The following is a 17,374-nucleotide window of genomic DNA, read 5'->3' on the forward strand; positions in this document are numbered from 1 at the left end:
CCATTAATTGTACTTTTGGATGATTTCCATCTGTCCAAAAGGAAAAACACTTACGTTTTTTGTGTTTTTTTTTTCCCAGTATTTTCCTGTAACGTTCTTTTTATTTCTGATTTTTAAAAAGGAATAAAAAAATGTATTCTTTACTATTTAAAATTTTGTCCTCCAAATTGCTTTCAATGAAGAGTATTTCTAACAACAACAAAACAAAAACAACAACAACAACAAAACAACTAGATTTATCCAAAGACTCATTGTAATGTTCCTGACTTATATATGATTACCCATTCACAGTCACCAAATTCTTTATAATCCATTGTAAAAGAGGATATTGGTCATAGTGTTTTTTTCACAGAGAGGAAATAGGGGGGTTAGCTTTTTTTTTTTGTAAGATTGCCAAACACGCTGCTATTATGAGCTTCAGCCCAATATTCGGTTCCAATATGCATTAAATCTACCCATAGAGACAGGATTGTGCAAAGAAAGACCAATGGTTATTTTAATATCACAATGTAGAAATATTTGCTATCATGGCTTATTAAAACCTGTATTGAAAATATATCGACTACTCCATTCCATAGGTTACAGTTCTTTTGTTATCTTCAGTTCTTAATTTTATAGATTTTTGTGGAAATTTTTAAGTTTCAGTGGTCCAGCGGTTAAGTTGGATCCCAAAGTGATGAGTCCTTAGGAAACTGAACTTGTTTTATGGGTTTATTTTTCATGCTGAGCATTTAAGTATTAATCAGCGCCGCTTTCAGGGATTTCTTTCTAACATCCTTTCCTATGTAAGATAAGGACTGCAATTCATTAGACTACTGGAGGAGCCAGAGGCTTTGCTAAGCTTTGCCTTTCTTGACTGTTCATCTCAAATCTAATGTGAGTTTTTGTGTGCTTGTGCGTGGGCGTGTCTATACTGGTGACCAGACCTGAATTATGACACAATCTTGGTTGTCTGGCTAGATTGTCTCTCCTCTTCAGGGGTCAAAGATTATTTCAGCCTCAGTGTCCTTTCTGCTACCTACTAAGGGAAGCAGCAAATGTGAACTTGTGAAACAGAGGGGTGACTTTTATCACGTTATTTTTCTTTACATGTCTCTATCAACCTAGCTCAGAAAATACTGAAGAAATAAAAATAACACCTCAACTACTAGGTTTCTGTGATCTGATCATTTCTAAAGTGAAAACCTCTATTACCCTAGCAATGGTCCCTTGAGAGTTTTATTCCCCTTAGGCATAAACATCACAAACAACAAACCCTCAAGCCCACAGCAAAGAGAATGCAGACGACACAGGACACCGTTCCTTTTCCCACTGCTTTTTTAACTTGGGGTGCTAGGCTAAATTTTGGCGAGGATGGTGGCATTCACGGGAGGGGCGGGATAAAATTGTGTCTAATTACACGTTAATGGCAGCGCTCGCCTTAACCACTTCCCCTCCCGCACTGTGCTGAATTTCCCCTGTGTGCTCCCATGTGGATCCGGAGACCCTTCTCTCTTTAAGAGAGCCTCCCGCGCCCCTCACTCCGCCCCCTCCCAGGTCTCTGGGCTCGTCAAAGCTTCCCGAGAGCCATGGTTGGTCCAGGCAGGCAGTTGGAGCACCTCATGGAGCCGCTGCTAACCGGGGGTGGGGTGGGGTGGGGTGGGGGGGTCTGTTTGTAGTACTCTCAGTCCTGATGTCACAGGCGCGGCAAGGACATCGCAAGGAGGAGTCGGATTACAGTAAGGATGGGCAGTGCAGCAGGCAGCCGGAGCGCACGCTCCAGCCGCCGGGGATCGTAACCCGGGAAAGGCAGCCTGCAAGTCGCTCATCCCGCGGAGGACGCACGCTCAGCGCTCGCAGCTCTCCGCGCCGGGGACATTTCCACCGAATGTAGCATGAAACGGCTCTGCTCTGCGTGTCAGCCTTGGGTGCGAGCTGATGCTGAAGACGCCGCGGTGGGGTTCCAGCTGTCTGATTAATGAGAAACATAATGTATTTTGGTGAGTGTTAACTCTGATGATGTAATTCTGGGGGTGTCCAGCCCTTCGTCAGTGCAGACCAGCCCTTTAAAAAATCTTTAAGCCGCGAGAATATATTACGTTAAACCTACCTTCAGTTGGCAAGTGGAGAACCGAGCTGGTGCAGCCTTCAGGGCTTCCTTTGTGCTACAATTGGGGCTGTTTATTTGTCGTGGATGAGTTTAAGTTGGAAAAGAAAGGAAACTGGTGGGGGTGGATAAACTTTGCCTTGATTTGTCTGCATGAAGTTGGCTTTTTTAGCTAGGTGAAGAAGGAGAAATGGTGCGGCGTGGGAAGTCATGGGCTCACTCAATGGAATGTAAAACTAAGTTCCTGTACTATTGATGCTGTGAAAGCTTGGTCTGTATCAACGTTTCATTAGACGTTTTGGTTTTTCCCTAATTCTGAGCCAAAAAGGGAAAACATTCTTTGGTGTGCCGTGATTGAACAGCTGAGGACGCTTCTCCATACCGTCCCATTTTCCTTCTAGTTAGAACAGCCTAGCCCAAAATGCATATTATTTTAAATCTTTAGAGGTCTCGAAGCTGTTAAATATTTGTGCAGTTTAGTTGTGTGCTACAGTGGAAAGCTCCCTGAAGATTTTCAGCTGAGCTGCCCGCATTTCCAGAAAACATGTTGAGGCTTAGATCTGGGCTATCACTGGAGCACTGTAAGCGGGCTGGGAGCTTGTGTTCGCACTGTAACGCTGCAACTTACTGCTGGGAGAGAAGGCTCAGCCCCTTCACTAAATAAGAAGCAGCCAAGGGTTGGGACTGAACCCCCCCCCCCCCCAAGTTATGCTTTCCTTCTGTAAGTTCCATCCCGCGTCGTCATCCGAGGGCATCTATCTGATATTAAGAGGTTTGTGAGAACAGCTGGAGAGGGGCCAGGGAAGAATTCCAAGATGCAAATGCTCTGGGTCATTTCTTGGTTTGCTTTAAATCTGAGATCGAGAGTCATTTTTCAGATTAAAGAGGTGCTTGAGTAAACTTGTGTTGGGCGAGTATTCGATTCCTGGCCATTTATTTGTGTTTACTGTTTGCTTTTGTTTTCTTGAGACTTTGAAATATTTGTGAAAGTATGGAAGGAACACAAGTTGGGAAAGCTGAATGCCTTTAGCTGTCCTGATAGCAGATTTCCCTATCATGTGTGTCATATTAGAAAAGAAGTCTTAAAAATAACTAAAGTTGATTTGGAAGAAACAATCCTCATTTCATAGCCAAATTTAAGCCGAATCCAGAGTTGAACAACACCTCTTTCCAGGCGTAGTGATGGAGGTGGTAACCTTGTTTATTGGCAACCTATAAAACACCAAGTTGTTTTTCGTGAATATATTTTTGGTAAATGGGAATTCTTGTAAAGGAATATGTCTTTTGCACAAAATAAAATTTTGGCATCTGTAATGATACTGAGGGATAGGAAGTAGATTATAATTTTAGTTAAAGTTTTCAGCCTCTTGTAACAATTCCTTGTGTGATTGTGTTGAGGAAGGAAGGTTGGCCAGAGTAGTGGCATAGTCCAAAAGTACTGGTCAGTAGCCATCCGTGCTATCCTGGATTATCATGTGGCTGTTGGAGAAATGTTCACTAGGCTAGCTCATGGTAACTGTAGGCTAGTCCAGCTGTCTTGTAAAGCAGGGTGATTCACAGGGCAATTAGTTTCACTGTGTAATGCAAGTTTTTAATAGAACCAATTGAAATGTGATGTCCTACTTCAGATGAAACCGTACTCTTTTAAAGGCAAAGCTAAAGTTGCCCTCTGTGTCATGAACAGGGTTCAGTCTCACCATAATTCCAGCATGAGATACGTTTTTCTATTCCTGGAGGAAATCGTGGGTATTCAGGAATGTCGTTTATTTCAGGTTACGCTATGCAGCCCCTCACTCAAGCTGTTAGACATTCAGAACTCTGAGAGCCCACCTGTCTCTAATAAAATGCATGGTGTTAGAGCTAGGGCAAGAAGAATTGAACAAAACAACCCAGGCATTTTCAAGATTCAGTAGCATGCTAATGTTTGCAAATCCCTAAGATGACATATATATGTGTGTGTGCGTGTGTGTGTGTGTATTTGTATGTTTGTGTGTATTTCCAAAACTTTAGGTATTTCAGGTAGTTTTTTGAAAGCAATACTTTCACTTTTTAGTTTGGTTGCCTGTGACTTTCTTCTTCATTCTTGAACTGAGTTAGGGAGAACGTGGACAAAGAGCAAGCGGGGCTGCATTCCTGGGCTTTTCTGGTGGTTTGTGGGAGTGGAGTTGAGGCGGCAGAAGACTTATTTGCTTCTCCAGCAGGGAGTGATGAGGAGCACGGTGATGCTGTAAAGCCAGGTAAACTGATATGTAGGCAGGATACTTACCGCCCTTATAAATAATCTAATTTGTCAGTGTTGCTCAATACCCCCCTTCAAATATAACTGAAGCATCATTGCCTGAACAGGCTGGCCCAGCCTGCCTGCTTTTCTGTATGTCTCTCTCACCTTAGGGACTGGACTACTGGACCCCGTCCTTGCTCAGTTGGAGTCAGTTTCCTGTGTGTGCAAGTGGGTGGAATATGTAATATTTCCAGTTCTCAAGAATAGCTCATGTTTTGAGTGTGCTGTCTCAGACTTATAAGACTAATGGACCCTTTTAATGACTTAAGCCTCACTCTTACCTCCTATTGAAATTTTAGTGCAGTGTTTTCAATAATTGTTCATTTGCACTTACTGTGCAGTGATTTAAGAGTTTGCTGTTCAGTCACCGTGGATACTTTTGTTACTTATGCTATCGATCTTGCATTCATTATTTGGAGTTAAAAATAAGGTTCACAGAGGAGAGAGAGAAGCAAGGAAAATCCCAGCCAGCAACCTGATTGGGGATTTATAGTAAAAGCAAGGAAAAAGAATAAATACGTATGAAACTCCCTCCCCACCCCCATAAATATTTTACATAGTTAAAAATTACATGTGCCAAGGATGAATAACCATTAATAATTAATCCAGAAATAAAAGCAAGGCAGCTGGGAGGCTTCTCCTCAGATTAAGGAATAGAGGCTGTGGGTGGTTGTCACTACAACAGACCTGAGCTGCTGGGTTACAGTTTGGTTAAGAGGAGTGTGCTGGTATGAAGGGCATGTTCTTTGCTTTTGCATCCCGGCTATTTGTCAGAGCCTGGCAGAAGGTTGTAACCGTGTACTCTCTCCAGCTCTAAGCGCCGTATGTCTGAATCATCTACCCCCTCCATCTGGCCTACCACATTTCTCCACTGCTGGAGTGGTGAGTCGTTGCCAGTGGTCAAGTCAACCTCAAACATTGTCCATCGTTGGCCAGAGAGGGGCCGTGTCTTGATCCCTTGCCATCAGGAGAGAAAACAGGAGGCTGATTGCACTGAGGAGATTCTGTGTGGCTGAAATTAAAGATGTTTTCAGGCCCAGGTCCACCAGCTGGGGAGCTTACAGCCAATCAGAGACCGGGGCTTGCTCCATGAGAATAATCTGAAAAAAGGAAATGATACACCCTCAACAAATGAACAGAACGCAGAGACAAATAATAGAGCCCACTCTAAATGCTACTGTTAACAGTGTGCTAAATAAACCCTGAGAAAGGGGCAAACAATCTAGAAAGTGTGAGAGGGCCAGTCAAGTTCAGCTTACTGTTTCTTGTGGATCAGCTGTTTCCCTTAAAATGCCTGCAAAAAACAGAAAAAAATACTCTGCGATATGCCGATCATAACAAGAAATACTTAATTGAGGAAACTTGTAGTACAACTGCTAGACAGAAATCTGATAGGAAAATTCTAGCCCAGAAACCTATTCCCCAGCCTCTAATAGATACGTTCGTACATTGTCGTAAGAAGGACTTTTGTTTTTCCCCTGGGATACTGAGAACATTCTCATGTCAGCATTTACACTTTTGGTTGTGGCTGGACCATCAAGTTTCACCTCTGAAGCAGTCTGTTAGGAAAACAGTTAAGTGGCAAGGTTATGGGGAAGGAAATGAGCAGAAAACAGCAGGCAGCAGAGAAAAACATTCCTCTTTTCTTGTGTGTTTTCAGTGGAAACATTTAACTCGTCCTAATTAGTTTGTACTGAGTGATCTGTTATGGGGAATTAGGTCCACTAGAGTCTCTCTAAATGCTCTGGAGGTGTTTCTATCTTCCTGAGGCTGACGGGAGGACAGAATAATCGGGAAGGAACTTGCTAGTGCAGATTACCCTTTTTAAAGCTTGAAGTCATTACCATTATGTTTTATTACAAATGAATCTAAACGACATGCAATAAATTACTACATAACAGGGATGGAGAATGTGACAGGTGAATCCTGTCAGAAGGGATCACGTGCAGGAACCAGCAATCGAAGAGAACTTGGAAAACCATAAAGGTTTCTTTCTCAAGGCACGCTCTCTTTTAAATTCAAGTGAAGCTCTTATTTTAAGGAAATGAATGCCAGATTTGATCAATATGCCAGTAGCATGGAATCCTTATTACGCTCTTAAATTTTGAGCAAAAAATATATTTTTAAGGACCTTATTAGTTGCTGTAATTATATGGAAATGAGATGGGTTTATTTAAGGGATATGTTCCAAAATTCATGAGATAATGACGATTTGCAAAGTTACCATTTTGTGGGTGGCATAATTGTTCCAAAAAACAAATGAAAAATTTAAATTAGTGGTTTCTGACTTTCATTCCAGAAGATTTGGTCACAGCTGCTTTTGACTGAAACCTCCCCTGATAAGGCAAGATGTGTTGGCGTGTGTGTGTGTGCGCGAGCGCGTGCACGCTTCATATTGGATCATCAAATAGTGCCTTTTTATGTATATATCTGAATTTCATTGCTCATTCACATCTTGTATGTGTTCCTGAATCTTTGCACATCATTTAAAAGGTAAAACATTGGTTTAACAAGATGGATATTAAACTATTTTTTTTTTTTAGCACAGCTGGCTTCAAGTTTAACAACCATTATATACATTAGAGGTTTTAAAAAATCAAGTCATAAGGTTGATTTTCAAGCCTTTTTCTGCTTAAGAAAGAGCAATGCTTGTGCAAGCAGAAACCTATCTCTACTTTGACCTTGAGAAAGAGATGTTTCCATTTGTATTACACTATGAAAAATATGTCAAAAAAAAAAAAAGGTCATAGCTGCTGCCCCCCCCCCCCTTTAAAAAAGCCATTACATATCATTTCCCACAAAGATTAGTTTTGCAACAGAATTTCACACATGATTGGTGGCATTAAGAGAAAATACAGCCTAAGAGGTGGCTAGAAATATCAAAGCTTAAAGTGGTTGAGATCATGCTTGAACCAAATTACTAGGGTCGAAAATAGGAAGACGCTTTGCTCTGTCGCAGCGTTAAAATCATTATGAAGCAGCTGGAAGTCGGGCTTCCTTGCATGTGAGCTTTCAGGTTTACACAGCTTTTACAATGTAAGGTATTTCCAGGAAACCCTCTTGACTCCAAAACCTGACATACATGTGAACCGCCACTGGAGCATTGGATGGGATGCACTGAGCCCCTTCTTATCAGCGTTTCCATCTTCTCTTTTTTCCTACCCTTGCAGTATCACATTTCTGTAAGTAAGGAGGAAAGAGCGAAGTCACCTGGCCAAGGTCAGAAGGGAGACAGCAGTGGCAGGATTGGTGCTCTGAGCAAATGTTGTCTACCCCAAAGCATCATTGTACCTGGTGGGAGATGAGGGCTGTGGGGTGGGGCTGGGGTGGGTGGGCTGAGTGTTCTTGTTCCAGGATGAATGCTGTTGAATTTGTATCCTCAGCACCCCATTTAGCTCAGTGCCAGGTGCGTAGGCACTTCCAAATAGTGTTGATGGTGCACCATGGAATGGGCTGGAGAATTAGGGAGGACGGCTGTCCTCTTCCTCAGCAGGTCCTTTAAGGCTGATGTTCCCAGCCATGTATATGTGTGTTGACAAGAGAAACACTCTCTTTGGCCCTGGAAACATTTTAGCTGCCCCCCGCCTTTTTTTAAACCTTTAAAAGTAAGGACTGGTCCTTAGAAATTCGATCTTAAAATACATGTAAGGAATTCTACCGTCTCTTTTTTGTTTGCATTTATGTCTTTCTTCACAGGACTCTGCAGTGTAAAGAGGAACAGATCTGTAGACTAGTAAGACCAATGGACAAAAATGGCTGAAGAATACCCAATTAAAATCAACATAGAAGGCAGTAGAATTGCAGTTTTTATCCATTCACTTGATCACAGCTTCAGCTCTCAGCTTTACTTGGCTTCAGTGAGTTTGCCCCCTCCCCACCCCCGCCCCGGTGTGGACATGCTCTTGCCACAAGGCTGGGGTATATAGGACAGTCTGCTCTGTGCAAATAGCCAGACGTGCCCAGGAGGGCCACCAGTTTTGAAGACGGTTGTTCCTGAAAGCTGAAGAAAATGGAGATAATTTTGACTACTGTATGCAAGGCTTTTGTAAAATTGTTCTTCACACTTACCTTTTTCATATTCATGCGTTTTGCTGATGAAGGCAAGTGCCTGTGGCAGATTGCTCTGAGGATAAGAACACCATAATGAATGTAAACGCACTTGGATAAACACGGTCCTTTACACTTGTATGGCAATTGGTATTTTTTGAAATGCATCAACATTATGCTTTTTTTAATCCTTCAAATGACCCATTGCAGGAGGTAGATAAAATATAATTATTTCTATTTTGAGATGAGGAATTTGAGCCTCTGACGACTGAAACAACATTGTCAAGGTCGCACAGCTAATAAACCTTAAGGCCAGGACTCCAGTTTGGTTCTTCTGTGGCTTACTTCAGTGCTCTTTACACCTGACGGAAGAGTAGAGGGGGATATATATGTATTTTTTTGAGAAGGAGATTATTTGTAACCTTAATGCTAGAAAAAATATTCCAACTGATAGATAAAGAAATGAATATAGATGATTGTGAAATAAGCAGGTATGTTTGTGTTTTGACTGGGTGGAATCACAGTAACAGAGGTCTGAACGTAATTCATATTTTTATGTCAAATAATTAATAATTTAAAAAACCTACCAGTAAAATATTAGAATACTAATCGGCCTCAGGCAGGACCCGGCTTTCTCCACTGCCTCTTGTTTTTCCAAGGCAGTGTTAGATATTAAGGCTTGTATTAATTATAGGCTATATATTCCTGTTGTGTTACTACTTAACTCAATGCTTGCAAAAAAGAAAAAATCCAGGTCATTTGTTCTACAAACTCTTTGATATTTACAGTGACACCGTCTCCAGTATTTGTTCAAGATGGAGTCAGCCTGGTCTTTATTCCATGACTGAGAAAAGAGGGGAAAATGGCCTATACGTTAGAATTTATCCATTCCACTTACTGGCTCTATATTCTTGGGCAAGTCCCCTCACATTTTTGATATCCAGATTTGTGTAAAAGGAGAATAATGGTAATATGTTTCCCACAGTTCTATTTTGAGGACTAAAATATACAAGGCATATAAAAGTGCCAAGCCCCAGGAAGTACATGGTAAGCCGCCAGTAAAATCTGATTCTTCCTTACTTTCCCCTCTATATCCAGCCTAATATACAAATGTATAAAAATATAAAAAATCAGAAAACAGGAACCATGCTAACTGAAAACAGTTCAAATCAGAAAACACGAACCATGCTGATTCACAAAGGACTTAATGCAGGTAATGTTAGATGGGTGATAGGACCGCTGAGAGGCTACCTGGGGGCTGGGGGAGTCAACCCAGAGATCAGCAATAGCAAGGAACTGGTAGTTGTAAGACGGAAAGACAAGAGACAGGGGCCTGAAGGCCAGGCCCCAAGGGTCTCCTGGTGGGAGCTGGAATCATGGCAGACCTAAGACATAAAAGGATGGAAGGATTCAGTCTTAGGCATGAAGAGAGACAGAGACATCCTCTCCCTGGCTTCTCCTTTCCACCCCAGTGGTCTGCCTTTGCCTCTCACTAGTAGAAGGGAGCCAGAGGTCAACTGACAGGGCAGCCTAGACAGCGGATCCTGCAGATGTCAGCACCTGGGCGGTCCAGGGGAAGGTCAGGAAATAGACCTCAGGGCAAATTGGCCTAGAACCTGGAGGGAGATATTACACCTGATATGAGTAGTGCTTTAAATGAGAGGGTCTCTGCACAAACATCTCAATTATCTGCAAGATGTTTGCTTGGGAGAGTCCGGTTCTGCAGCCCCTCACCAGTCCTCCAGGTTACCTGCTTTGTCAGTTTCTGGTACTGTGACGTTGGATAAATTGGTGAATCCATCTCTGCGTCAACTTTTTCATTTGTACAGTGGGTTTGACAGCGAGGTTCAATGAATTGCTGAATGCAAGCTTCACAATATGCAAAGCACCATGTGAATGGGCCTTGTTATGAGGATGTAAAAAAACAGAGTGAATTAGAAAGCGAAGAGGGAGCTTGAAAAAAAAAATAACTTGGAAATATATGTTCAGCTATGCAGTTTAGCATTCCAGCAGGGATTTCTGAGTGCACTGAGAAAGGAAACATTTGGGTACATCCTCACATAGCCTCTTGTGTGGTGAGGTCAGATGTACCTGTGAGGCCATGTCTAATCTGTTCTTTGTGATTATTTTATAACAGAGGGGAATTGCAGGAGCAAAGGCAGGGGAGAGAAAGTGAGCTGGGCAGGAAACCCTCTGTAACGACTCTGTGCCCCATATTCCTTCCTGTCCAAGGCTCTAACGGGAATACACACATTGAAAGCTGAGGGAGTTTATTAATAGTTGCTTGGGAAGGGAAGAGGGATTTGATATCGATTTTACCTATCCTTCCATGTGTTGCTGGACTTTTAAAGAATGATTTCTTTGGCTGACTGGCCCTGCTATTAAAAAAAAAAGAAAAAAAAATTGAGGCAAAACATTCTGCCCTTCCTGTATGGAGTTATTAGCATCTCTTTCAAAGCCTTCTTGTAAAGCCCTGTGACAGTTCATAACTTATGGTGCCTTGTTTAGAAGCAATGCCAGGTAACTGCTCGGAGCATTGCCCTTGCCCGGCACGATGTGGAAGGCACACGATTGCCACTGGGTGTCTCAATTAGCTGCTCGGAGGGATGGTGAGATATACCTTAGAGGGCTGTGTGGGTCTTTAGGGGAACTATCCTAAGGTTATCGGTTAAAATGTGCTTTAGAGGGGCAGCTGGGTGGCTCAGTGGGTTAAAGCCTCTGCCTTCGGCTCAGGTCATGATCTCAGGGTCCTGGGATGGAGCCCCTCATCGGGCTCTCTGCTTGGCGGGCAGCCTGCTGCCCCCCCTCTCTCTGCCTGGTTCTCAGCCTACTTGGATCTCTGTCTGTCAAATAAATAAATAAAAATCTTTGAAAAGAAAATCCTTCCCTAAAAATACAAAAATGTGCTTTAGAGGGCAGCTTGTCGAAAAAAAAAAAAAACAAAAAACCTTTTTTTCCTTTAAAACAAATGCTTAAGATCTTAAACATGAACTTTCTGGTCAATTACTTTTTTTTTTTTTTTTTTTAGCACTATGGCTCGGTTTTCCCTAATTTTAAAATGCTTAATAACTTAATAAGTTAATGAGAACGTTATAATGAGAAGCCCCAGGTATGGGCTTTATGGACAGCTTGGTTTCCTGAGAGGGTTTCCCAAGCCCTGTTTGTGGAGAGCAGGCCTGGTGCTGACAGGCAATGCGGAGCCACTGACTGAGAGGGGGTTTAACAGCCTCAGGGCCGGCTTTGTGCCAGGGGCTGGCGTGAGTTAATTCATTGCATCTCACCACCCTCCTTAAGGGATGATCAGTGGATCTAAATCCTGGCTGCTCAGCGGAATTCCCGGGGGAGCTCTCAGTAGCTGCATTGTCAGGGCCCCATTGCCATCCAGTCAGATGAAATCTCCTTCTCTGTGGGTGGAGCCTAGGCATCTGCGTTTTCTTTCAACACCTGCCTTCGTGAATTCTGAAGGGCAACCAGAACTGAAAACCACTGGGATGGGTCATTTTCACCAGAGCTCATCCTGCACCCTGGGATTTCCCAGCTTGCCCAGGTCAGCCGGGCAGCCGGGTCAAGAATCCAGCCGAAGACATCCCCTGGATCCAAGCCGGTGTTCTTTCTCCCTCAACACACTGACTCCCCTTCGGGAAATCAGCCTGTGGTGTAAGTCCTGGCCCCATGACAACCTTCCTGGGCTGCCCTGTTGCCTCTGGAGCAGAAGTCCCTAAGAGATGGGCTCCCTCCTTTCTATTTGGGGATCTTTATAGAGCTGTCACCCAAATGAGGTTCATGCTAGTCGGTTCAGAATCACAGTGGTATGTTCTGGAAAGGATTTTAGAACCGTACTTGTCGAAACTCGATGTTCATACGTATCACCTGAGGATAGTAGTACACGGCAGCTCTTGATTCAGTAGGTGTGGGTGTGGCCTAGGAGTCCTTTCTAGTAAGTCCCCAGGTGCTCTCGGTGCTGCTGGGCAGCTGACCACACTCTAAACAGTAAGGTGTTAGAGACTATTTGTCTGAGCTACAGCTTTCTGCACATACGGGGATTCACCTCTAAGACTCTAACCTAAACCTCCCTATTTCTATCAGGGGACCAAGCATCCTGCTTTGCCTGGTTTCCAGAATGTGGGCTTTCAGGGCTAACACTGAAAAAGTCTCAAGCTGATGACGGTGGTGAATCAGCCACTCTGGTTCCAACAGATCCAGCTTCTAGGAGCTCAAGACTGAGTTCCCCATGGAGAGCTTGGGCAAGTAACTTGATCCCTTTGAGACTCAGTTTCCCTGTCTGTGAAGTCCCTGTCTGTGAAGCAGGAATGATAAATGATAAACTGCCTAGAATAACTGTAGGTATTAAATTAGGTGGTGAGTAGAAAGCACTGGTTCAGTCTCGCTAAATGCTGACTGTGCCAATTGCCCCGAAGTCATAGACGTGAGCCCGCACTCCCTTCATTACTGAAAAGAAATACCCCAAAGGTCAAGGGTCGGTACTCACAGATCATCTGTATTCCACCATCTCTGTGCAAAGAAAAGTTGTAAACCACCTCCTGCCCCGAGAGGTGATGGGCAAGCTGGGGTGAAGGCGTTGGTGTTCAGTGTATAGTTTTCCTACACTGAATATCAATAGGAATGCTTTTTGTTTGCTGTTTAGGGAAAGAAAGTCCTGGCTAAGGCTTGGCCACCTTGGGACATTTTGAACTGGCCCCTGGTGTTCCTGTCGACCTTGTTCATCCATTAGTGTTTCTCTGAGCTCTATAACAGCTTATGAGGGCAGCGGCAGCTAATGACTGGGCCTTCCATCTCCTGACCTGTCATTGTGTTAACAATCAATATCCTTAAAACAACACACATACACACACACAAACAGATAAGGCAGCACCTACCTTGCAGCTTCTACTAAAAACACCCATGGAGAGGAAAAAAAGAAAGACTTTTAACTCATACGCTTCTTAGCCCAAAGCCTGACATGCAGGCAGTGGATCCGTCAGTGTTTGTTGAGTGCAGTGCCGAATCTGTGGGCATCCCTCTTTCATGCACGTGAATTTCTAATAGAGAGCTGAGGTTCCACTTCCCCGTGTTCAATTGGCTGGTGTTGAGTGATTGAGGCTGGCTTTGCCAGTCCTTACCTAGGAAGGCTGATTCCCTTACCTCCTGTCAGATGCCAGCAGCTTATCAGAGCACTTAGTCTGCCAAATATGGGACTGTTCTAGGTGACCCAGGGTGCACTTGTGTTTTTCTATTATGACTAGTGAGTAGGACTGCTACAAGCAGCAAATTACTCCACAGTAGGGGTTACCAGGCCTGAGCTGCTGCAGCCTAGCATTTTAGACAAGAAAGCAAATGTACAACAAAGCGGAAGCTATTCTTGCTTTTCTCGAGCATGACATGCAATTGCAGAAAAGGCCCAACACAAATCTTTCTTTCCCTTACATCCATTTTAAAGGCAAAATTGGGAGATTTTTGTCTCTGGTCCCAGCGCTGCTTACTGTAGTCAGAGCCTAATGCCATTCTAAAAGGGCATTAAACATGCAGAATCGAAGTCTGCGTCTCATAGACAAGAAAATAGGGGGCCCAGTGATTAGTGATTGCTTGTGTCTGGCTAGGAACAAGACTCAAACTAAAAATTAAACTTATCTTTACCTAGTGGTGTGAATTTGGATGAATTGTCCTGGGCCTCAGCTTCCAGATCATTAAATTGGATAATGACAAGTCACCCTATCTCACCAGGCAGCACTGTACCTACTAAAAATAGTTGAGGTTTTTTCAATGCTTAGTCCCTGCCATCACTGTTCTAAGTATATCCCCTCAGCTCTTCCTCAGAACATCCCTGTGATGGAGGAATGATCAGTATGCCTATTTTATAGATGAGGAGATGGAGTTACAGAGAGGTCGAGTAATGGGAGTATAGTAGTAAGGGGCTGAGCTGAGGCATACCTAAGATACCTGGCTCCCCAGCACAGGGCTCATCCACCAGCCTGTTCTATGTGACCCTGAGTATATCTCTCAGCCTCTGAAAACCAGAGCCCAGGAGCATATTCTCACTATTCAGATCCAGCAGCAGGTTTCTGAAGCAGTCAAACAAACTAACAAGCAAACCAACCAAAAAGACCACTATCATATGATCTCCCTGATATGAGGAAGTGGTGATGCAACATGGGGGCTTAAGTGTGTAGGAGAAGAATCAATGAAACAAGATGGGATTGGGAGGGAGACAAACCATAAGTGACTCTTAATCTCACAAAACAAACTGAGGGTTGCTGGGGGGAGGGGGGTTGGGAGAAGGGGGGGTGGAGTTATGGACATTGGGGAGGGTATGTGCTTTGGTGAGTGCTGTGAAGTGTGTAAACCTGGTGATTCACAGACCTGTACCCCTGGGGATAAAAATACATGTTTATAAAAAATAAAAAATTAAAATTAAAAAACAAACAAACAAACAAAACTCCTCTTCGTTTGCATGCCAAAAGCCACCTGGTGGTGGGGCTGAGGCCCAGATCAAGGGAAGGTTCCAGTTCCCTTCCGGAAAGACTGTCCCTCCAAGGGCAGGTGACAGGAAATCTTGTTCATAGACCACGTTGCACCAATCCCAGTAATGCCTCAAAATCAAGCTTGCAAATCATGTCATCACAAGGACAGCTGGCTTCTGTGTGCCGGGAGAAGTGCGGTGGCCTTCCCCTGTGCATGTGTGTACCCCTTCCAGGGAAAGCACTTTCCTTGCTCAGTGACTTCTTCCTGGACACATCACCCATGATAATTTCTTGTCAGATAATCCTCTGAGCTTATTTTAGTTCCATAGAGCAACAGGGAAGTGAAGGAGACAACTGTCTCTATACCCGGAAGAGATTATTTTCTCTTCTTTTGGAAAAAGCAATACATATATAATTTTAAAAATCAAATATTATAAAAGGGTAAATAGTGAAAATGAAATCTTTCTCATTTACTCTTGTGTGCTTTCTTATATTTGAGAGTCTACATTCTGTGGAACACAGGGAAAGGAGGGTAGGAGAAATAGTTGAACGTGGTCAAGAGGTACAAACTTTGAGGTATAAGAGAAATTAAGTCCTGGGGACGTAGTATACATCATGGTGAGCATGGTTAATACTGTATTGTATATTTGAGAGTTGCTAAGAGAGTAGATCTTAAAAGTTCTCATCAAAACAAAAGAATATTATTGAAACCATGTGAGGTGAGGTTGACTAAACTTATTGTGGTCATTTCTCAATATATACATATATTAGATCAGTATGTTGCATACATTAAACTTATATACTATTGCATGTCAATTATATCTCAGAGCTGGAAAAAAAAATAAATTCGATGGGAGAGTATATGTATATACTCCCCTCTTGTTTTTACATGGAATGGAAACCTACCACGAACCCTGTTTTTCATATTGTTTTATTTAGCATAGTTGATGTTTCTCATTCTCTTTATTTTATGGCTACATAGGATTCTAATGCAGGAACATATTGTGATTTATTTTCCTGGCCCTTTTGTAAGAGAAATAACTTCTTTCCATTCTTTTACTGATAAAAGCAACGAATATCACATAATTCTTTGTGTGCACGAACACACATATCTATAGGGTAAATTCTTTAAAGTGGAATTTATGGGGCAAGGCATATTAAATTATCATGGGTATTGCCAAAGTGCCCCATGGAAATTTTTTCCTGATTTCTACATATATTCCTGTCATTAAAGAGTAGAAAAACTTTCAAAGTGGTAAACTGTTTATGTGAACGTTGCCTTGCAGACTTCTCAAATGTGGGTTCTCAGACTGAAACAAAATGAAATGGCTTTCTGCATTTTTTGTCCTTGCTCCTCCCTCCCCAGTCTGTCTCTCCATTTCACTTCCTTTGTGCTGATTCCATATGGATACTAGTTTCAATTTCCAAAAAAGGAGTGGTGCCCTAAAAGGAAAGATGCCTTATCCTTTAAGAATGGGGACGTATAGAACAGGAGGTTTGCACCTTGTAAAGAAAATTATACCCTCTGCCTCAAAGTTAGAAGGTTGGTCCTTGAGAGATCTCTACATCTCTTAGATCTTAAGCCAAATATGTTTGGAGGTTTAATTTTCTTTGGAGTCAGTGGGCATTAAAAGGTAAAGGCCCATTGCACAATTTTGTATTTCAGGGTTTTTTTCTTCTATTCCTAACTCTGTGTTCTTCTTTGACTTTTTCAGTGTCTCTATTTGAATATACTAAGCTTAGAAATAATCTGGAATATCTATAGCATGTTTCTATAGTAAAAATGCCACATTTATTAATAACATAAAAACATAGGGCGCCTGGGTGGCTCAGTAGGTTGAGCATCTGCCTTTGGCTCAGGTCGAGATCCCAGGGTCCTGGCACTGGGCCCTGCGTCAGGCTCCCTTGTCACAGGGGAGTATGCTTTTCTCTCTCCCTTTGCTCTCCCCCTGACTTATACGCTCGCTCTCTCTCAAATAATTAAATTTTTAAAATCTTAAAAAAAAATTACACAAAAACTCCAAAAAAAAAAAGCAAAAACAAAAACAAAAAAACCCAAAAAAACCCACAAAGACTCTAAATAGCGATGATGGCTACCATTTATTGAGGTCTTGATTCTTTACAAACTTTGACTAAGTCTCTAAAGTAATGATTTTTTTGGTTTATTTTAATAATGATATTGTTTAAATGAACTAGATGTCATTCTCTCTGGTTTACAAAAGAGGAAATACATGCTTAAAGACCAAGTTTCTTGTCCCAAGAATATTGAAAATGGCAGGCACGGGTTTCAAACCCAAGACCATTTAACTGGACATCTGGTGTGTCAAAATGTTGACACCACCCTTTGGTATTTTCTGTCTAACACTCTACTCTTTGGCCACTTCTGTGGTTTCTTGCTATAAAGGGACATTTATGTAAAGTGGAGGTCCTTGGTTTCCTGGTCCTTGCTATGGAAGAGTAGCAATCCCTGCTAATATATAGACAATTTTAAGAACTTTATCT

General features: G+C 42.5%; 1 protein-coding gene across 2 annotated transcripts in view; it reads left to right on the top strand.

The window, feature by feature from the left end:
- ZNF385D (zinc finger protein 385D) overlaps positions 1 to 17,374 on the top strand; it is a 936,273-nt gene that overhangs the window by 636,259 nt on the left and 282,640 nt on the right. The window contains exon 1 of one of the 2 annotated variants that reach the window (XM_059162501.1): positions 1,627 to 1,979. The exons of the other annotated variant lie outside the window; for it this stretch is intronic. Coding sequence (XP_059018484.1) covers positions 1,958 to 1,979 — 22 coding nt within the window. The 5' untranslated portion in view covers positions 1,627 to 1,957. Of the gene's footprint in view, positions 1 to 1,626; positions 1,980 to 17,374 lie in introns of those variants that run through there. 2 annotated transcript variants of the gene reach the window in all.

The sequence above is a fragment of the Mustela lutreola genome, chromosome 2, assembly GCF_030435805.1.
Source record: "Mustela lutreola isolate mMusLut2 chromosome 2, mMusLut2.pri, whole genome shotgun sequence".
Lineage (NCBI taxonomy): Eukaryota > Metazoa > Chordata > Mammalia > Carnivora > Mustelidae > Mustela > Mustela lutreola.